The sequence below is a fragment of the Ranitomeya variabilis genome, chromosome 1 (assembly GCF_051348905.1).
Source record: "Ranitomeya variabilis isolate aRanVar5 chromosome 1, aRanVar5.hap1, whole genome shotgun sequence".
Taxonomy (NCBI): domain Eukaryota; kingdom Metazoa; phylum Chordata; class Amphibia; order Anura; family Dendrobatidae; genus Ranitomeya; species Ranitomeya variabilis.
Window position 1 is genome coordinate 772,938,452 of NC_135232.1, and position 22,311 is coordinate 772,960,762.

At 42.7% G+C, this 22,311-nt stretch overlaps 1 protein-coding gene across 2 annotated transcripts in view; it reads left to right on the forward strand.

Annotated features, from left to right (window-relative positions):
• The window catches only part of DOT1L (DOT1 like histone lysine methyltransferase), a 177,248-nt gene that overhangs the window by 88,454 nt on the left and 66,483 nt on the right, over nt 1–22,311 (forward strand). For both annotated transcript variants that reach the window (XM_077271942.1, XM_077271943.1), the window contains exons 10-15: nt 6,432–6,500; nt 12,493–12,599; nt 12,754–12,795; nt 13,318–13,401; nt 13,531–13,765; nt 17,728–17,841. In XM_077271942.1, coding sequence (XP_077128057.1) covers nt 6,432–6,500; nt 12,493–12,599; nt 12,754–12,795; nt 13,318–13,401; nt 13,531–13,765; nt 17,728–17,841 — 651 coding nt within the window. The remainder of the gene's footprint in view (nt 1–6,431; nt 6,501–12,492; nt 12,600–12,753; nt 12,796–13,317; nt 13,402–13,530; nt 13,766–17,727; nt 17,842–22,311) is intronic.

Sequence of the window (22,311 nt, forward strand, 5' to 3'; positions counted from 1 at the left end):
TGCCGCAGGTAACGCACCCTGTTACCGCCGGTATTAACCCTGTGTGACCAAGTTTTTACTATTGACGCATCCTATGCAGCATCAATAGTAAAAACATCTAATGTTAAAAATAATAAAAAAAATAAAAAATTATTAGATACTCACCTTCCGCCGCCTTTCCTGCTCCTCGGCATGCTCCGGCCGGTCCATGCAAGCGGCACGTTCCGGTGGCAAGGATGGTCTGCGAGAAGGACCTGCCATGATGTCACGGTCATGTGACCGCGACGTCATCACAAGTCCTGCGCGCCTGCACGAGCAGGACCTACCGTGACGTCACGGTCATGTAACCGCGACACGGTCATGTGACCGCGACGTCATCACAGGTCCTGCGCGAAAAGGACCTGCCATGTCATCACACCCTGGGACCGGAAGCAGCCGCCTGCACCCCACAGAGGCGACAGAACTACAACGCGCCTGCGGAAGGTGAGTATATGTTTATTTTTTATTTTTTTAACCTGTGACATACGTGGCTGGGCAATATACTACGTGGCTGGGCAATATGGTACTTGGCTGGGCAATATACTACATGGCTGGGCAATATACTACGTGGACATACCGTACATATTCTAGAATACCCCATGCGTTAGAATCGGGCCACCATCTAGTAACATATAATCAATGGATATCTGGGGACAGATGGACTTTTGACACAGTTTCTAAATGTGCAGAAGACTGTGTAGAACATTTTGTGACCAGCTGATAGTGTAAACTTGAATCTCTGAACAAATGTAACCAAAAACACAAGCAGCTTGTATACACTGTGTGCAGAATTATTAGGCAAGTTGTATTTTGATCACATGATACTTTTTATACATGTTGTCCTACTCCAAGCTGCTCAGGCTTGAGAGCCAACTACCAATTAAGTAAATCAGGTGATGTGCATCTCTGTAATGAGGAGGGGTGTTGTTTAATGACATCAAAACCCTATATAAGGTGTGCTTAATTATTAGGCAACTCCCTTCCTTTGGCAAAATGGGTCAGAAGAGAGATTTGACGGGCTCTGAAAAGTCCAAAATTGTGAGATGTCTTGCAGAGGGATGCAGCAGTCTTGAAATTGCCAAACTTTTGAAGCGTGATCACCGAACAATCAAGCGTTTCATGGTAAATAGCCAACAGGGTCGCAAGAAGCGTGTTGGGCAAAAAAGGTGCAAAATAACTGCCCATGAATTGAGGAAAGCATGAAGCTGCCAAGATGCCATTTGCCACCAGTTTTGCCATATTTCAGGGCTGCAACGTTACTGGAGTAACAAAAAGCACAAGGTGTGCGATACTCAGGGACATGGCCAAGGTAAGGAAGGCTGAAAAACGACCACCTTTGAACAAGAAACATAAGATAAAACATCAAGACTGGGCCAAGAAATATCTTAAGACTGACTTTTCAAAGGTTTTATGGACTGGTGAAATGAGTGACTCCTGATGGGCCAGATGGATGGGCCAGAGGCTGGATCAGTAAAGGGCAGAGAGAGCTCCACTCTGACTCAGACACCAGCAAGGTGGAGGTGGGGTACTGGTATGGGCTGGTATCATCAAAGATGAACTTGTGGGACCTTTTCGGGTTGAGGATGGAGTGAAGCTCAACTCCCAGACCTACTGGCAGTTTCTGGAAGACAACTTCTTCAAGCAGTGGTACAGGAAGAAGTCAGTATCGTTCAAGAAAAACATGATTTTCATGCAGGACAGTGCTCCATCACATGCCTCCAACTACTCCACAGCGTGGCTGACCAGTAAAGGTCTCAAAGAAGAAAAATAATGACATGGCCCCCTTGTTCAACTGATCTGAACCCCATAGAGAACCTGTGGTTCCTCATAAAATGTGAGATCTACAGGGAGGGAAAACAGTACTCCTCTCGGAACAGTGTCTGGGAGGCTGTGGTGGCTGCTGCACGCAATGTTGGTCGTAAACAGATCAAGCAACTGACAGAATCTATGGATGGAAGGCTGCTGAGTGTCATCATAAAGAAAGGGGGCTATATTGGGCACTCATTTTTTGGGGTTTTGTTTTTGCATGTCAGAAATGTTTATTTCTAAATTGTGTGCAGTTATATTGGTTTACCTGGTGAAAATAAACAAGTGAGATGGGAATATATTTATTAAATTTAAATAAGTTGCCAAATAATTCTGCACAGTAATAGTTACCTGCACTAACTAATATCCTCCTAAGATAGCCAAATCTAAAAAAAAAAAACCCATTCCAACTTCCAAAAATATTAAGCTTTGATATTTGAGTCTTTTGGGTTGATTGAGAACATAGTTGTTGATCAATAATAAAAATAATCCTCTAAAATACAACTTGCCTAATAATTCTGCACACAGTGTACTCAAGTATAAGCAGAGTTTTTCAGCACATTTTTTGTGCTGAAAACACCGCCGCCCTCCTCCTCGTCTGATACTTAAGTGAGGGTCCAGAAGTTGGCGGGGGAGAGGCAGCGGGTCACAGGAGGCAGGAGACGGCTTCTGCAGCTAAAGCCTGTGCTTGCTGCTAAAGAGAAATTTTTGGAAAATGTATAATCTAGTTTTCCTGAAATTGCCCATCAAAATTTAGAATTTGTCTCCTCAAAAGCAAAGTATCAGCAAAGATGGCCTTGTGACATATATAATTCTGAACAAAATGGTGCCTGTGCCATCTCTCTGTTAATTCTATTCCGACATATGATACAAAATGTAAGATCAAACAAGCCCAAAATTCAGGCTTTTCAAAACTTTTGAAAAAAAAAAAATTAACTGAAGAAAACCGCATATGAAGATGAAAATTTCATAACTTATTTCAGAAAACGCCAAAGAAAATAAATATCCTACGATATCGGGTGATAAAAAAAAATATCAGATTTGGATCACTTGATATGGAATGACCCTAAAGAGTTAATACAAGTTGTTAAAATGCATTAGGTTGTATATGTACCCCAAAATGGTGCTTAGGACAAAAACAACTCCCAAGAAAAGGCAACCCCTCATACAGCTATGGGGACCAAAAAATGCTCCGGTTTTCAATAAAAAAACAAAAACCTATATATATATCCTCATTGGGTTAAAGGGTTGATATTGACTTCTAGAATTACTACTGCCAATAGCTGGCTCTAGAATTTTTGCTTTTTTTCTCTGAAAAAAAGGCAATTTGCATAAAGTGTTTAGAAAATGGTGATAAGCGAACGTGATTTGATGGGGTGTTATCCAAGTGTCTTGGGTGTGCTTGGATAATATGTTGTCCCCGCGGCTGCATGTCTCGCAGCTGTTCGACAACTACAACACATGCAGGGAGTTCCTGTTTGCTAGGCAATCCCTGCATGTGTCACGGCAGTCTTAACAGCCAAAAATCTTGCAGGCGAGGGGACGCGAACATATTTGAGCACGGCCAAGACACTCTGATAACACCTGATCATGCTCAGATAACACCTTATCCAAGCACGTTCGCTCATCGCTATTAGGAGTGTGTCAAAAATACACGTAACTTTAGTGAAGAAATGTAAGATACTTAGGAAAAATATATATCTTATATATGCATATACACATGAGTACAAGATACATATAAATGTGTATGTGTGTGTATTTACAGTACAGACCAAAAGTTTGGACACACCTTCTCATTTAAAGATATTTCTGTATTTTCATGACTATGAAAATTGTACATTCACACTGAAGGCATCAAAACTATGAATTAACACATGTGGAATTATATACTTAACTAAAAAGTGTGGAACAACTGAAAATATGTCTTATATTCTAGGTTCTTCAAAGTATCCACCTTTTGCTTTGATGACTGTTTTGCACTCTCTTGGCATTCTCTTGATGAGCTTCAAGAGGTAGTCACCGGGAATGGTCTTCCAACAATCTTGAAGGCGTTCCCAGAGATGCTTAGCACTTGTTGGCCCTTTTGCCTTCACTCTGCGGTCCAGCTCACCCCAAACCATCTCGATTGGGTTCAGGTCTGGTGACTGGAGGCCAGGTCATCTGGCGTAGCACCCTATCACTCTCCTTCTTGGTCAAATAGCCCTTACACAGCCTGGAGGTGTGTTTGTCCTGTTGAAAAATAAATGATGATGCAACTAAATGCAAACCCGATGGAATAGCATGCCGCTGCAAGATGCTGTGGTAGCCATGCTGGTTCAGTATGCCTTCAATTTTGAATAAATCCCCAACAGTGTCACCAGCAAAGCACCCCCACACCAACACACCTCCTCCATGCTTCAAGGTGGGAACCAGGCATGTATAGTCCATCCGTTCACCTTATCTGCATCGCACAAAGACACGGTGGTTGGAATCAAAGATCTCAAATTTGGACTCATCAGACGAAAGCACAGGTTTCCACTGGTCTTATATCCATTCCTTGTGTTCTTTAGCCCAAACAAGTCTCTTCTGCTTGTTGCCTGTCCTTAGCAGTGGTTTCCTAGCAGCTATTTTACCATGAAGGCCTGCTGCACAAAGTCTCCTCTTAACAGTTGTTGTAGAGATGTGTCTGCTGCTAGAACTCTGTGTGGCCTGGTCTCTCATCTGAGCTGCTGTTAACCTGCGATTTCTGAGGCTGGTGACTAGGATACACTTATCCTCAGAAGCAGAGGTGACTCTTGGTCTTCCTTTCCTGGGGCGGTCCTCATGTGAGCCGGCTTCTTTGTAGAGCTTGATGGTTTTTGCCACTGCACTTGGGGACACTTCAAAATTTTGCCCAATTTTTCGGACTGACTGACCTTCATTTCTTAAAGTAAGGATGGCCACTCGTTTTTTCTTTACTTGGCTGCTTTTTTCTTGCCATAATGCAAATTCTAACAGTCTATTCAGTAGGACTATCAGCTGTGTATCCACCAGACTTATGCACAACTCAACTGATGGTCCCAACCCATTTCTAAGGCAAGAAATCCCACTTATTAAACCTGACAGGGCCCACCTGTGAAGTGAAAACCATTCCCGGTGACTACCTCTTGAAGCTCATCAAGAGAATGCCAAGAGTGTGCAAAGCAGTCATCAAAGCAAAAGGTGGCTACTTTGAAGAACCTAGAATATAAGACATATTTTCAGTTGTTTCACACTTTTTAGTTAAGTATATAATTCCACATGTGTTAATTTCTTAGTTTTGATGCCTTCAGTGTGAATTTACAATTTTCATAGTCCTGAAAATACAGAAAAATCTTTAAAGGGACTCTGTCACCTGAATTTGGAGGGAACAATTTTCAGCCATAGGGGCGGAGTTTTTGGGTGTTTGATTCACCCTTTCTTTACCCGCTGGCTGCATACTGGCTGCAATATTGGATTGAAGTTCATTCTCTCTCCTCCGTAGTACATGCCTGCACAAGGCAATCTTGCCTTACGCAGGCGTGTACTATGGAGGACAGAGAATTAACTTCAATCCAATATTGCAGCCAGCAGGTAAGGAAAGGGTGAATCAAACACCCGAAAACCCCGCCCCTATGGCTCAAAATTGTTCCCTCCAAATTCAGGTGACAGAGTCCCTTTAAATGAGAAGGTGTCCAAACTTTTGGTCTGTACTGTATGTGTATATAATGTGTTTGTATATTTGTATATAATGTGTGTGTGTGTGTGTGTGTATATGCATATATATGTGTATATAGTGTGTGTGTATGCATATCCGTGTACATAATGTGTGTGTGTATATATGTATGTGTGTGGTGTGTATATGCAGGTGTATGTAATGTTTGTGCATATAATGTGTAATGTGTGTATAGATGCATGTGTGTGTATGTAATGTGTATGCATATGTGTGTATATAATGTGTGTGTGAGTACAGCCTTGTCGCACTATTTAGTGGCTGCTGCCAGATTTCAGCTCCTGTTACATGGAAGAGGAGCTGATCCCTGAGTACTTGGCAGCATTCTACAGAGTATTCTCCCTGATACACTATTTTTTACATTCGCTCACTCTGAATTTCTTTGGCCCCAAAAAATATATTGTGTAATTATCTCCATCTAATAACCTTACACATTTTCAAGTCTAGAGATTTAGAATGGAGTGACAGAAATGAAGTGTTTGATGAGATTGGCTCCATAGCCCCAGTAAGCCGTGCATGTGGTCATATTTGGAAAAATTAAATGGTTCAAAAGATGTGGTTGTGTGATGCCTGCAAATAAACTTGCTTCTCTTCCTTAGGCATGTCTTCAGCTACAAAAGCAAGAAAAAAGTAACCTCTGGCAGTATTCTTCACAGATACATTCTTGCAGGGCTAAGATAACATAGTGCCGGTCATTTCTACTGTTTTATGCTTTGTTTTTCTCTCTTCTTTCCAATGCCTTGGTTTGAAGTACTTTGGTTTATGATGGCGTTGTGAAAGAAGTCAGAAGGAACTGTGCTTTAGCCATTCACTTAGACGTGCAGCACTGTGAGTCTCTGCTTAAGAGACCACAAATAGAAGCAGTTTCTTATTTTTTTTCTACTTAACCACTTCACAGGTGGCAGAATTGTCTCCTCCAAACCATTTGCACCCCTCAACTTCCGAATTAACAGCAGAAACCTGAGTGGTAAGTTTTTTTCCTAGTTATGTTTGCTGGGCTTTCTCCTTTTTTGTTAAAAATATGTAGTTATAAGCACATGGGATTAAACGGAAGAGTAGAAAACCAATTACAGGAATCCTAATTTCTGTTTTGATGTTGATTATCTTAAAGGGAACCTTGCCTCCTGATTCATACATGAATAGAAGCAGCTCCATCTCTCTGCTTCTGTATCCGCAACCGCTTTTTCTAACTGTGAAACAAGACATCTTCAGGACGCGGAGATAGAAGTAGTGAGCAACACCAGCGCCAACCCACAGCTTCTAGTGCCTCCCTCAAATACATGATTTCAGAGGGCGGTGATAGAAGCAGTAAGGGATGCCAGCGCCGCCCCCTGATAACTATGGACGGTGCTAGAAGCTGTGTCATTGGTGTCACTCAATGCTTCTATCTCCACCTTTTTCCTATTTAGCACCTGGAGTTGCTTTTTTACCACACATAGTGAATGTCCCTCGGTCCATTGTAAGGCTGTGTGCACACGTAGCAGATTTTTCGTGGTTTTTCCTCTATAAAAACACTATAAAACCCCCCCCAAAAAAACGCTCACATTAAGCAATCTATTTAATAGAATGCAATCCGCATTTTTTGTGCACATGCTGCTTTGTTTTCCTGAGCGGAATCGCATTCCAGAAAAAAACGCAGCATGTTCATTAAATTTGCGGAATCGCGGGGATTCCGCACACCTACGAATGCATTGATCTGCTTAATTCCCGCATGCGGGAAGTAAGCAGATCATGTGCGGTTGGTACCCAGGGTGGAGGAGAGGAGACTCCTCCACGGACTGGGCACCATATAATTGTTAAAAAAAAAAAATAAAAAATCGTGATATACTCACCTTCTGATGGCCCCGTAATCTTCCCGCCTCTCAGCGGTGCACGCTACTGCTTCTGTTCCCAGGGATGCTGTGTGTGAAGGACCTGCGATGATGTCGCGGTCACGTAACCGCGATGACGTCGCGGTCACGTGACCGTGACGTCATCGCAGGTCCTTCACACACAGCATCTATAGGAACGGAAGCCGCTGAGGAGATCCGGGGCCATCAGAAGGTGAGTATAACCGTTTTTTTTATTTTTTTTTAAATTATTTTTAACATTCTATCTTTTACTATTAATGCTGCATAGGCAGCAGCAATAGTAAAAAGTTGGTCACACTTGTCAAACGCTATGTTTGACAAGTGACCAACCGTCAATCAGTTTTCCAAGCGATGATACAGATCGCTTGGAAAACGCTAGCATTCTGCAAGCTAATTACGCTTGAAAAAAGCTAGTTTTTAGCGGGAATACGCATGCCAATTCCGCATGCGATATACCCGCGGCAGGAGTTGCAGAATTGGCACGGAAATTTAGCCTAAGGAATAAACTGTGCCAGTCCTATGTACTGACCATACATATACTTGTACATGCAAATGAGCTCTCTTCTGATGCATCTTTTTTCAAACCTTTCCTTATAAGAGATATCTTCCATCATGTGTAATAACCTAGATGACCACCTTTTAAACGGACTCTAGCTTTACAATATTTTTTTTTATTCAAATGTGGAGCTCAAAACTGGATGCCATATTAAACATGTGGCCTTACAAGTGATTTATAGGATTGCGGGGTTTTATCTCTTTTTTTTTTTTTTTTTTTTTTTTTTTTTTTTACACACCCTAAAATCTTGTTTGGTTTTACGGCTGCTGCTTGACATTGAGAACTGCTGCTCAGCTTACTGGTAACCAGAATACCCAAGTCCTTCTCCTGTTCTGTAGTTCCGAGTATATTTCTATTTAATGTATATGTAGCAGTAAGATTACTGCGGCATATATTACATTTCATTTGCTATGTTTCTTCCCATGCAGATATATTATCTAGATCATTATGTGATATATTGTCATTCTCCGTTTTTATTCTTTTAAAAAGTTTTGTCTTCCACAAAGACTGACACATTACTCTCAATCCCATCTACAAGGTCGTTAATAAAGACATGAAAAACAATTGAGCCTAATACTGATCCTTATTGCACCCACTGCAGACCTTAGCCCATTAAGAGAATGTACCACTTAGTTTTTTTTTTACTATTTTGTTTTAGTGTCCTTTCTATTTGTTACTTGTAGACGATACAAACCCAAGTGCTAACATTAAAACTCCTTCTACGATCACCAAACTTTTCCTTTCGCACTACAGTCTAAAATGATGTCTTGAAGTATCCTACGTGGATATATAAAGCTGCTGAACTTTAAAGGGTTTGTCCTCTTTCAGATACCGTATATACTCGAGTATAAGCCGAGATTTTCAGCCCACTTTTTTTGGGCTGAAAGTGACCCTCTCTGCTTATACTCGAGTCACTGACGGCGGGGGGGTCGGCGGGAGAGGGGGAGCCGTGCTGTGATATACTCACCTGCTCCTGGCGCGGTCCCTGCATGTCCGATGGTCTCCGGGCAGCTCTTCCTGTGTTCAGCGGTCACGTGGTACCGCTCATTAAAGTAATGAATATGCACGCATATTCATTACTGTAATGAGCGGTACGTGACCGCTGAACACAGGAAGGTGCCGCCGGCTCTCGGAGACCATCTGACAGTGAGACGCTGCCAGGGACCGCGCCGGGAGCAGGTGAGTATATCGGGGAGGTGAGCATTGCGCGATGGTCACCTTCCTCATTCCATCGCTGCGCGCTGCTCTGTCTTCCGTCCTCTGGCTGTGACTGTTCAGGTCAGAGGGCGCGATGACGCGATTAGTGTGCGCGCCGCCCTCTGCCTGAACAGTCAGTGCAGAGGATGGAAGACAGAGCAGTACGCAGCGATGGAACGTGGAAGGTGACTATCGCAAGTGCCGGGGGCCTGAGCGAAGAGAGGTGAGTGTGATTTTTTTTTTTTTTTTTTTTAATCGCAGCAACAGCAAATGGGGCAAATGTATGGAGCATCTTATGGGGCCACAATGTATGGAGCATCGTATGGGGCCACAATGTATGGAGCATCGTATGGGGCCACAATGTATGGAGCATCGTATGGGGCCACAATGTATGGAGCATCTCATGGGGCCATAATGTGTGGAGCATCTCATGGGGCCATAATGTGTGGAGCATCTCATGGGGCCATAATGTGTGGAGCATCTCATGGGGCCATAATGTGTGGAGCATCTCATGGGGCCATAATGTGTGGAGCATCTCATGGGGCCATAATGTGTGGAGCATCTCATGGGGCCATAATGTGTGGAGCATCTTATGGGGCCATCAACCTTTATGCTGCATTGTATGGGGCAAATGTTTCTATGGAGCATCTTATGGGGCCATTATTAACCTTTGTGCAGCATTATATGGGGCATATTTTAATATGGAGCATTATATGGGACATATTTTGTATGGAGCATCTTATGGGGCCCATCATGAACTGTATGGAGCATTATATGGGGCTCCTGATTCAATATGAATATTCAAAAACACTTAAACTACTGATGTCTCAATTTTACTTTTATTGGTATCTATTTTTATTTTTTTAATTTACCGATAGCTGCTGCATTTTCCACCCTAGGCTTATACTCGAGTCAATAAGTTTTCCCAGTTTTTTGTGGCAAAATTAGGGGGGTCGGCTTATACTCGAGTATATACGGTAATCGGTTTATGGGTGCAGTTTGTTATAAAAACACAAAAAATAAAATTCTGTATACTCATCCCCCTGGGTCGTGTGTTGAGTCTTCAATGCTGCTCCCAGTATCTGATACTGATTGTGTTGCTGATGTCAAGTTGACAGTGCTGCTGCCAACACATGATCTCTGCGGCTGTGAGTGCGGCGTTCCATCAACACTAGCTGAGCACAATGATTGGGTGATTTTGTTTTTATTTTTTTTTTATATAACAAATTGAGCCCAGAGACCAGACTAGATTGAAAGGGGACAAGCCCTTTAACCTCTTCATGACACATGACGTACATTTATGTCCCACAGCTTTTCCCACACAGAACTGCTGATTTAATCAGCCTTCATGTCCCTTTAACAGCCCTAGGTGGAGTGGTGCTCTGCCCTCAGCTGTTAACCTGTTAAAATCCGCTGTCAATCTCTGAAAGCGGCATTTAACACGCACCGACAGAGGCGCTCGTCATTCCACGCTGTCATCGACGATCCTGTGACGTGACCGCAGGGCGCTGATGGGTCTGCTGCGGCTTAAATAAGAAAAATGAAAAGCTATATATGTTTGGTATCTGTGTAAGGGTGCGCCAGGCGAGTAGTTGCGGCTGAGGACTTCTGCTCCATCACACCCTGGCCTCCCCTCACATACACTCCATGACTCCCAGTCAGCATACCTGCTGCTCCTTTAGTAAGTGTACCGGTGTCTCCAGGTCCAACTCCTTCAGAGTCTCCTCTCTTCTTCAGGGGTCTCTCTTCAGTCGATTTCACACAAACAGACACAAATCCATTGCAACTTTCCTGACTTGAGCACACAGCACATCCATTTCTGTTCCCGCATTAATACCATGCTCTCAGCAGTACACGTCTTCCTCTTTCCCTGCACTATTCCTCCTGTCACACAGCACGTACCCTGGTCGCACCGTACCGCACGGTTTCTCAGTCTTCCCTGTTCAGCTCTATCACGCGGCCTGTAATCTGTTTGGCCCCAGACACAAGCCCTTCAGCCCCGAAATCCGCTGCAAACAGGCGAGAGACCTGCCCATCTGTCCTGGCTTTTTCTTCAGCCTCTGTTCAAATGCTGCTGTATCCTATTGCTGTGGATGGCCTGGCTCTTGCCTAAATCATTACGTGGTAACTGCTATTGCTGCTGTCACTGCTGCAATGTTCCCCACTGACCCTGGATAGCTGGGCTTGTTCTTAAACGTTATGGGGCCCTACTTCTCTCTCGGCTGGCCTTTCTGGCCCTGATGCTGCCTGACAGGACCGTGGGCTGCTGCAGAGCTGACTGCCCTGACAGGGCGCCGCTCCCGCCCAACTGATTCATATTTCCTGATGTTTCCCAGATTAACTGCCGTTGGCTCCTCCCACTTAACTATTTACAAGCCGAATAACTCTGCACCCCCATCTAGTGGCCAAACTAGGGTACTACGCTTTCCCTACAACTATAACAGTAATTATACATAGCAACAAGTACCATAAATATGCACAACATGAATTATTTACAATAGCATAATAAGGAAGGCAAACATTCATATTTACGGATACCTCCTTGTGCCCCTTACATCTGCATACTCGTATTGACCTGGGGAGTCATATTATCAGGTCAGGTTAACCATATTGTTAACTGTGGTAAATAACCCTAATTTATTGTGGAATTGCTCTTTTTTTTTGCATTTTCACTGCACTTGGATTTCCTTCCCATTTTCCAGCGCACTACATAGTGAAATGAATGGTGTCATTCAAAATACAACTCGTCCTGCGAAAAACAAGCCCTCGTATGGCTGTATTAATGGAATAATAAAGTTATGGCTTTTGGAAGAAAGGGAGGAAGAAACGTAAAATGGCCCTGGGGGTGGGGTGAAGGGGTTAAGAACAGATGGCTATAAACCATCCGACCCATGAGCTTTATCCATATTCTCCCACATTAATTTTTGAAGCTTTAGTTTAGTCTGCCAGCACAAATGATTAGTTATGATGCCATCATGAACATGTCCCAAGTAGCCTGTGATAGTCTTCTGTTTCCCTCTGTCCCAGCCATGTTCTTTGTAAAGCTGGATTGCGTGACCTCAGTTGCTGTGGATTTTACATCATTTCGCTTTCCAACGCATTTCTGTTCCCGTTCGCCTGACAACTGAGCACGTATGGTTCTTTAGCTCATGGGCTGTATCTAGGCCCAGTTGCTACAAATGCTGCTTTTCTTGTCCTGCAGAATCTACCTGCACTACCTCTGTGTATATGGTGTCTATTTTGGTTCTGATTCGGTTCCGTGCTTTTGTATAGTTTGGACCAAGTACTTGTCCGTTTTGAAACTTTCTCACAGTATACCCCTCCTGTAGTTTTACCATAACCTTTTTATCTTTCAGATATTGGCACAATAATGAGAGTTGTTGAGCTGTCGCCACTTAAAGGCTCCGTTTCTTGGACCGGCAAGCCAGTTTCTTACTATCTGCACACCATTGATCGGACTTTAGTAAGCATTTCTCTGTCTTTACTCTCGCAATATTGAATTACAATTTTTGTTTTCTTAGGACAATTAATGTGTACGACATTTGTATTGGTTTTGATTTTTAGAAGGCTGAACTTTTTTTTTTTTTTTTTTTCTCTTTCCCACAACTGTCTTGCAGCTTGAAAATTATTTTTCCAGCCTGAAAAATCCAAAACTCAGGGTGAGTATTTAAAAGTTTAAGAAAAGTGTTGTACTGTTTATCGGTTAGCGGAGTCACAGGCAACAATAAACTGCCGCCAGGTGCGCTAGATTTTAACAAAGAATCTGTAGTATGAAGCCTTTGTTTTCTAGTAACCCTGATGATAAGCTTTATGCAACGGCTATTGACCAAACTATGATCTATATAATATTTTAGTCCTGCATCGCTCACATCCTGTTAACTTTTAAATTATGGAGGGAACGTTACTCCACTTTGAAACTTTGAGTCTGTTTTCTTTAGTAAAGTCTCTTTCGGTGTTGGGGTACGCCATCATGTTAAGTGCTGTGTTCACCTGTAAGTGGTCTGTCATCCATCAGTGTCAGCAGTGATCAATCTGTCCAAAATTCTGTGGGTTTTTTTGTGTTTTTTTTAAATTGTGAAAAATACTTGCTTATTGGACAGGTGTTATAATAGATTAAGTATTTCACAGTATTTACATATGCTATGTAAAAATGATGTTAATAGCACAACTTTGTCTGTTAGGAGGAGCAAGAAACAACAAGACGGAAGAATCATCGTGAAGGAAAGAGCAATACCACCACCCCTACAAAAATTCAGGAGACCAAGGTAGGACCTTTTATAGCCAGTATATGATGAGACAAAAACCATATTTGGGCTGAAAAGTTTTAAAGATGTAAGGAAAGTACTGAACTCATCACCTGCTTATATCATGTGTTTTTGGTTTTGTTATTTAAGGATTCAGGAGCTGAGGAAGAGAAGCCAGCTTTGGTGAAAAAGACTTCGCCAGCCAAAGCTCGAAGAAGACTCAGTAAAAAGGGTAGGAAAATGGCTGGTCGGAAACGTGGGCGCCCTAAGAAACTGCTTACACCCTCAAGTGAACGAAAACCCTCCAAATCCCCAACTGCACTGGAAAATGTCCATTCACAGAATATCCCTCCCCCACAGTCCCCGACACAAGAAAACCCTCAGGGTAAGCCAAAATACATTTTCTGTGGTGTTCACATTGATGTTAGGTTAGTTTCCTTCGTGAGACCACTTAATGTTCTTGGTCAAACTGGTGAAAGGTCCTCTTTAACATGTTAAACTGGCCACGTCATGGAATAGTGGCTAATATCTCTGCAACAGAGAGGAGAAATTACTAAATAAAATCTATGCTTTACTCCTCTCTGCAGCCACTATTCCGTCATGTGGCCAAAACTGATGACCTTTCCTCTTTAACATCATACCTCCTATTGGACCATCACAAGGTTATACAGTATAATCTAATGTAAATTGAAACTTATAAAGCTAGTCACCATGGTAACACATAATAAAACGACCATCCGTACCAAGAAGTGACAAATGACCTTTAGGGCCTATCATCAAATACATATACCAAAAGAGAAAACGATGAAATAACGGTCCAACTCAAAATAGACACAAATAGAAATTTTTATTAATGCTTAATATGACCAAAGTGCAAGGAGGGAAAAACCCCTGACGAAGGTGTTCCCACCGAAACGCGCGTTGGGGCGGAGGCGCGGCCCCAGGCACCATTGTCTCATTTGTGCGGTGAGTTATTACAGCGATCCCAGTATTTGGCATGTTGAAAGCAATGACTGTTTGATTTAGCACTGTCTATGAGCTTAGGTTGTGTCATTTTCTCATCACCCTCAGTGATTTCTTTATTATTTTGTAATGACCATACTAATCCTAGCCGTTTCTGTGTATCGCTGTGGTAATAATGGCCTATTCATTGTTGTAGATTATTGGCCTCATTGCCGCAATATATATGCACCAATAAGTACTTGGTTTTTGCGTTATTTTTTCATAATTTTTTATCACTTATTTTGTACCTTCTGCTTGGTTTTTTGTAGCAAAGACCTATGTTTTAGGTAAATTCTTACTTTGTAGACATGGTCCTGGGTACGCGCCTCCTGCTGTTTCCAGTGTTTTTCTGTTAGTGTCAATTTTTTTCCCTCCTTGCACTTTGGTCATATTAAGCATTAATAAAAATTAGTATAATCTAATGTGTCTAGCTATATGATCATGTAATATGTCCCCCAATTTATCTATTCAGATTGGCAATACTTTACATATCTGATATCACCACCCCGGAGTGTAGATGTGAACTTGTATAAGAGACGGAAACAGCAGGTGTCATCAGAATGTAATAACAATGCTGACTCTCCTGTAGATTTAGCACCAAGCACATATGGCCTGTCTGGAGGCTCAGGAAATTCCAGTCAGCCAATTAGAAAAATTGGTTGTAGGATTAGAAAGTCTGATTTTTCCCTGGTATAATTACACACTTGTGGTGAATGAATGTTGGCCCAAAGTTTAATGTAGCTGAGCGCCACATTTGTAGGCATTCACTCCTGTGTCTTCCTGAAGTTGGTGCTGGCCATATGAAAATCTAGCGGTGTTGGACTGCGAAGTCCACCTGCCCTGTATCACACTCGCTGTTCATGAGCAACATAGTTGTGAGCCAAGCAGGAGCTTATGTAGAAATATGCCACTGATGGGGACCACGTATATGGGGCCAAATTTCTCTAAATTAGCTTGTGGAAAAAGTCATCCATCTCTGTAACAGTGAAAGCCTTTTTGATGATGTGTTTGAAGCCCAGAAATGTTCGGCTCATACTCAGTAGTATATATTTGATTTTAGATGAACCCTTTCATGCCATGGACATTATAAATGTAACTCTCACCTTGACGGTAACGTAAGAACAGTGCGTGTAGGTCTCTAGCATTTTAGTATCTTCTCAACTAAGCAATACCAGGATCTAATCGCTAGGGGGATTCTGGGAAAACGCTTGTTCGAGGTCTGAACAGGATAAATTAGTGGTGTCTGTGTAAAGGTGATTTTACAGTGACCAATGATTGGGAACAAGCTTTTTTAGTAATCCTCGGTAACCAATAATCGGCCAGTGTAAACGAGCTGCCAGTTGTCCAAATTAACGGGCAAAACTCATTCATCCGGTAACATAATTTTTAAGCGTTCTTAAAAATCGTCGTTCTTGGTCACTCACCGTCCTGTGTAAACCTGTGCTGCCGAGAACAAGGCTATTTTATGCACACTTAACTATCGCGCTAATGACAGTGTGGTCAGCCTCTCTAAATAGATAGTCATGACCCTTGATCGTCTTGCCTGTAGCAAATCGATCGTCATTGAACAGCTGTATGTTGCCGGGTCTAAATGTACCCTAGGGGGAGTACGAGCTGCAGACGACAGCTGGAGGAAAGGGTATGATACCACCATCTCAGCCCAACATGAACTGGTGACTGCATCTGCTCTATGACCATCACATACTGGGCTTAAAGGAGTGGGAAGATGAGAAATTGCTTATCACTTTGTCACAAGCTACAACTTAGTCTTTATGGGGACACTTACGGTAAATTCTTTAGGGCAACGAGGCAAAGTGGGATCTTGGCGATGGGAATGCCCCTGTAACAGTCCTCTGTAAGAAAGTCCTCAGCTCCCAGGGACATGGGTTAGAATGTGCGCAAGCCCTTTTGGTTGGGTCCCCAATTTGTCACGTCAGGAGATAATCCTTTGATTATATACAGTCCAGCAATATTCCTCTCTTTCCTGGGTCCTTCATTACACCTGCACCACCCCGCTCACTACCCAATTCAGTCATCCAATGTGAGATATTGCCCAGATGGTATCATCCTTACATGGAGATGAAGCAGCCATGTAAAGTCTGGTGTGTGAGATGTTCCTACAAGCAGAATGAGGGAGATGGTTACACATTACACATTTATGCTGCAGTATACAATGGGGAGTCAGTGGAAAATGAGGATTTAGGATAGAATGACTGGTATTTCTATACACATGGCTTACAGCAGTTTGTCTCTACTACAAGCATTTTATATGTTTTTTGTGTTTTATTTTTGTCTGACTTGTGTGCAAATCCTCCTGAATACCCATACACATAAATGCCAAAGTTAGTGAAATTGTGAATCGTGTAGACCACCTTTGTCCCTAGATTCTATCATGGCATTACGCTCTTATAATAATCAGCAAAATGACATAATTAAACCATCCCCTATTCAATTCAACAGCATGACATGCAAGAAAAACCATTAGAGGGGTTGTCCACTCCATAGGTTGGCTGTTGATTGACTGCAGCGCCACTCACAACATCGTTTTAGAACATAAGACCCAGAGCTGAGGCATGGTGTCTGTTTGGGAGCTGTTTTTTTTTTAAATGGGAAATTGGGACATTTTCTTGGGGTTATCCAGTAGTTAACGACTCCTTTACAAATAAGATGGTCCATAAGGGCATAGCAAACCCTGCATGTAGAGACTCCTCAAATCAGGGATGTCCTCACGTTGAGTATGGTGATAGATTCATGTTTCCTTGTTGGCATTGATTTTGTATTCCATAAAAGCACTGAAGGTATTGCTGCGACATGTTTTGTCTAAAATAGGCCCTTTCTGCATCTTGTCTGACAAGGGGGCTGTGGCTGTGCCTAAAAAGCTTGCCACTTTGTGGACAAGGCGGCATAGCCATTATGTGCAACACTGTGCACCAAAATTCGTCTCTGATTTCTGGCACAAAGAAAGCCAACTAATAGGCTTGTCTAGTTCACGCTGATACATTTGGTGCTATTTACACGATGCTAAATCTGGAGCATTCGAAGGCTGTGTAGTATAAGCTGTCACTGTTTAGGAATCGGGCAGTGGGGCACATTATTGCTGACTATCAGGTACCATATTCTGGGCCTTTCTGTAGCAAAAGTTTTGTACAAGTTCATTAAACAATATTAGTAAAAAACCCAGATGCCTTCATTCATTTTTTTTTTTTTTTATCTTTTTTATTTTTTTTTTAATTGCGTACTTAAGTCAGTGAACTATAGAATTAATTGCTGCTGTCCTTGCCTTTTGTTTTTGTTGCCAATATAAGTATATATATATTACTCTTCTCTTTTGTATATTGTCTTCAGATACATACAAGTCACCTCAGAGTCCCTACTTTCAGCTACCTCCCAAAGTGCAGCGACAACCTTCCAACCAGCTGTTGTCTTCGCCTACACCTCCAGCACTGCAGAAGCTGCTTGGTAAGACTCCGACATGGGATGGGATGAATAGAAGAAAATGGCCTATTCAAGGAGCAGTCCTCTAAGCAGTCAGTCCATCTTTGGTGGTGTCGGGTTGGATTCTGTCCTTTAATTTAACATGATTGCTCCAACACGGCACTTCATGAACCGTCTGAAATTCAGGTGTTGGAAAAACGACCTGAATGTTGAGGCGAGATGATAACGATTGTGATTTGCTTTTCTTTCACAAAGGGAAGCTATGATCCAAAAATGACCTATTGTTGAAATCAGGTATTTGTAACGAACGTATTTAACATTTTTTGGCAAACAATTTTTATATGTGTCAGTCTGTATTAAAACTGAATAGCATTCTTGCTATCTTCACACTGGGACTTTTTTAGAATCTAACGTGTTTTTTTTTGTGTTTTTTTTAAACTGCATATGTAGATATAGCTACAATGGTCAGATCCATGCCATATTTTTTGTCTTGAAGTGTTTAATGAGCCGGTGTAATGCTCAATGTTGAGGGAAGAGGGTCAGCTGTGACATTACCTATTGTGATTCCTGTGTTATCAGCCATCAGCTCCGGCCTCTGATGATAAAGAGCCTTGCTGAAAACTCTAAAAAAGCCCCAGTAGCAGCTGAGATTACTGTTTTTTTGTTTTGTGTTTTTAAATAAAGATTGTGATCTATAAAAACAAAATTGGCAATTTTTTATACAATACATGTAACACAAAATCTTGATCTGAAACAATAGGTCATTTTCTGATGATGGCTTCTTTTTTAAGAGGGTGTCCAAAACAAAGAACATTTTAATCAATAGATGTTAGAATACTAATAAGCAGGCTGTGGAGTCAGTAAGCCATGCCACCGACTCTGACTCCGACTCCACTATTTCCCTGACTCCAACTCCACAGCCCTGGTCACTACTGAGCATGTACATAAAGTGCAGCACAGATTCATCCCAACTAACAGCTGAGATCCTTAGATCAGGAACAGAACTGACATTTATAGGACATTTCAGAACTTTCCCAAATTATTCTGAAAACATTTACAGCCCATCCTGCATTGTACTACTGTACCCAATTTATTATATATTGTCAGTCGGTCCATTATATATCAACTCCAACTCTACCAAAATGGACACAAAATCCACGACTGACTTCTTAGCTCTGCTAATAAGTCCCACAACTGGATGGGTTTAAAACGAAAAAAAAGTCCCTGTTATAAATTTACACTTACTGTGTTCCACCATATGGAGCTGCTGCTGTTGATGGTGGCAAATACACAGTACTTGGCCAGGGGAGGAAGTAAAAATGTATATATTGGTGACATGGCAGGGGGGGGATCTTGGCAGTTTGTGTGGGAACACATTTCCCTGCCTGTTTTATCACAGCAGCGAGTGTCTCTGCCATGTCTCCAGTCCTCTGAGCGCATCATAAATCAAGTTAACGATACAGGAGCTCAGCTTTTTTTTTTTTTTTTCGGATGTGAAAAGATGCAAATTATGGCACACTCCATATTTTTTGGAAATTAGTTTTTCTGCTGCTTCTGCCACTTGTTTAATAAGTTGCCAGAGCTTAGCGGGAGGGGCTGGGATCACACATGACTTGAAAATGTACTATAATTACACCAAAAAGTGGCAAAAACTAAAGTGCAACTTAAAGTGCCTTGGCTGGCATGGATTTTCAGTGCCCCACAAAATGCTCCTAATTTGCTCAGGTGCTCATGCCTCCTATTAGAGTAGGCACATTTTACTCCAGCTTGCTATTAGTGATTCTGTTGCCAGGTTGTCCGTACATCATGGTGATGTCAGATGAAGAAGCAAGAGACCCTGACTCCAGTGATGGACCACTTTCTTGGCTGCTTGCTGCAGTTTTGATAATATGACTGTTTTATCTGCTGCAGATTATTTGTATAGCACCATTGAATCCATGGTGCTGTACATGAGAAAGAGAGTTACATACAAATTACAGATATCACTTACAGTAAACTAACAATTACAGAGGGGCGAGGACCCTGCCCTTGTGGGCTTACATTCTACAGGATGGTGAGGAAGGAGACAGTAGGTTGGGGGGTTGCGGCAGCTCCGGTGTTGGTGAGGCGGTAGCTCCGGTGGTGGTGAGGAGGCAGTGGAGTCAGTGCAGGTTGTAGGCTTTCCTGAAGAGGTGGGTTTTCAGGTTTCGTCTGAAGGATCTGAATGTGGTTGATAGTTGGACTTGTTGGCGCAAAGAATTCCAGAGGATGGGGGATATTCGGGAGAAGTCTTGGAGGCGGTTGGGTGAGGAGCGGATAAGTGTGGAGGAGAGAAGGCGGTCTTGGGAGGACCGGAGATTACGTGAGGGAAGATATCGGGAGATTAGTTCAGAGATATATGGAGGAGACAGGCTGTGGATGGCTTTGTAGGTCATTATTAGTAGTTTGAACTGGATATGCTGAGGGAATGGGAGCCAGTGAAAAGATTTACAGAGGGGGGAAGCGGAGGAGTAGCGAGGAGAGAGATGAATTAGTCAGGCAGCAGAGTTAAGGATTGACTGGAGAGGAGCGAGAGTGTTAGCAGGGAGGCCACAGAAAAGGATGTTGCAGTAGTCGAGGCGGGAGATGATGAGGACATACACAAGCATTTTAGTAAATTGAGGGTTGAGGAAAAGACGGATTCTGGAGATTCTTTTGAGCTGGAGGCGACAGGAGGTGGAAAGAGCTCTGATGTGTGGGTTGAAGGACAGGGCAGAGTCAATGGTTACTCAGAGGCAGCATACAGTTGTCTGAATGCTCAGCTCTGTATAATTATCACATCAAAAAGCTGTATTCACCTGCTCAGGTCTCAGAACTAAAGCACTAGGTTGTGGCAACACAGTGTAAAATACTGATAGACAACCACTAACAGCCTACCAATTCATGGCGGGGACGAGTGCTTAGTATTAGATTGCACAAAAGTGGCTTGTATAGGGCGTCTGTCACACACACCTGTTTGTGATACCCATACTATTAGATCAGGCAGCCTGCAACCATCTAAGTGCACCCCACCTGGACAGACACCCTAGTTTAAATGCAACCTGAATAAAAATATAAAGTGCAAGGAAAAAAATTGGCAACAGCAGGTATTGGTCTATATTTTTGCCGAAATATGCAAGCTTGCAATGTGCGTCAGTGGTACTCATACTTGCATATCCCTACAGTAAAATTAAAAGCAAAGCTACAAGAAGAATTATCACAGCAAAAAAGGACAACAGTAATTACCTGCCCAGAGTAATTTAATTCCTCTTTTGAGACTTTGCTTTTAATTTTAGTGTAGGGACATGCAAGTATGAGGACCATTGATGCGGGTGGCAAGCTTGTATGTTTTGGCCAAAATATCCATCAGATATATATATTTCTGTCCGTCCTCATGGGATGCATTAAGATAGTGTTGTGCAGCCTGGCGAATCTAATACTGTGGGCATTACTAATAGGCTGTAAGCCAGCCTCTGTGCTATACATGTGTGACCAGTGCGCTATACAAGCCTTTTGTGTGTGCAATCTTAATACTAAGCACTCACCCCCGCCATCATTTGGTAGGGTGGGAGTGGTTGCCTATCAGTATTTTACATGTGTTGCCGCCATCTTCACAATATGGGTTTGCTGCATCCTGCATTACTTCTGAGACCAGGGCAGGTGAATACTGCTGCTCTTTGTTACGGTGACAGTTCTTGGGGACTTTAATTCCTCTTTCTGTGGCTTTGTTTTAATTTTGTTTGAGCTCTTTGTAGCCATACCCACATCAATGAGTGGCAGCTTTCTGCGTACACTGTGCATAGGCAGAAAGCTGCCAACTGGTGGTAAGGGCGGGGTTATACAGAGCTCCTTAATATTGAGGACTGCCTGGCAACAAGTTTACTAGTCCTCTAGTGATGATCTGCTGATAAAACAGTGATTTTACAGCAACTGACCCAGTAAGGCTAGTTTCACACTAGCGTTTTGCTGAGCTGCAGAGGGCTGCTGACTTCCTCCGTGAAGCCCCGCCCACGGCCGCACCTCTGCCACTCAGCTCCGCCCACATCCGCATGCGGGCTGCATACCTATCTTAAACATTAGGTATGCAGGTCGTGCGGATGCCTCCGCATGCATCGTTTTGACGATGCAGTGACCTGCGTTGAAAGCCGCTTTTTGGAATTTTTTTCTTTCTCCACAGCGTGAAAACGACGCATGTGGTGGCATCCGCACGACCTGCGTACCTAATGTTAAAGATAGGTACGCAGGCTGCATGCGGACGTGGGTGGAGCTGAGCTGCTGCCATGGGCGGGGCTTCATGGAGGAAGTCCGCATCTCAGCAAAACGCTAGTGTGAAACTAGCCTAAGTGATACATCACTAGAATCAGCGTCTCTGTTTCTTCAATATGCTGCTCTCATTTTAGGTGGGAAAAACCTGGTGACAGATTCCTTTTAAGACTGGCGTGAAGACTGCCGGTCATAATTGCTTGCAGGGACTTTTACAGAGTGACAAATGTATTT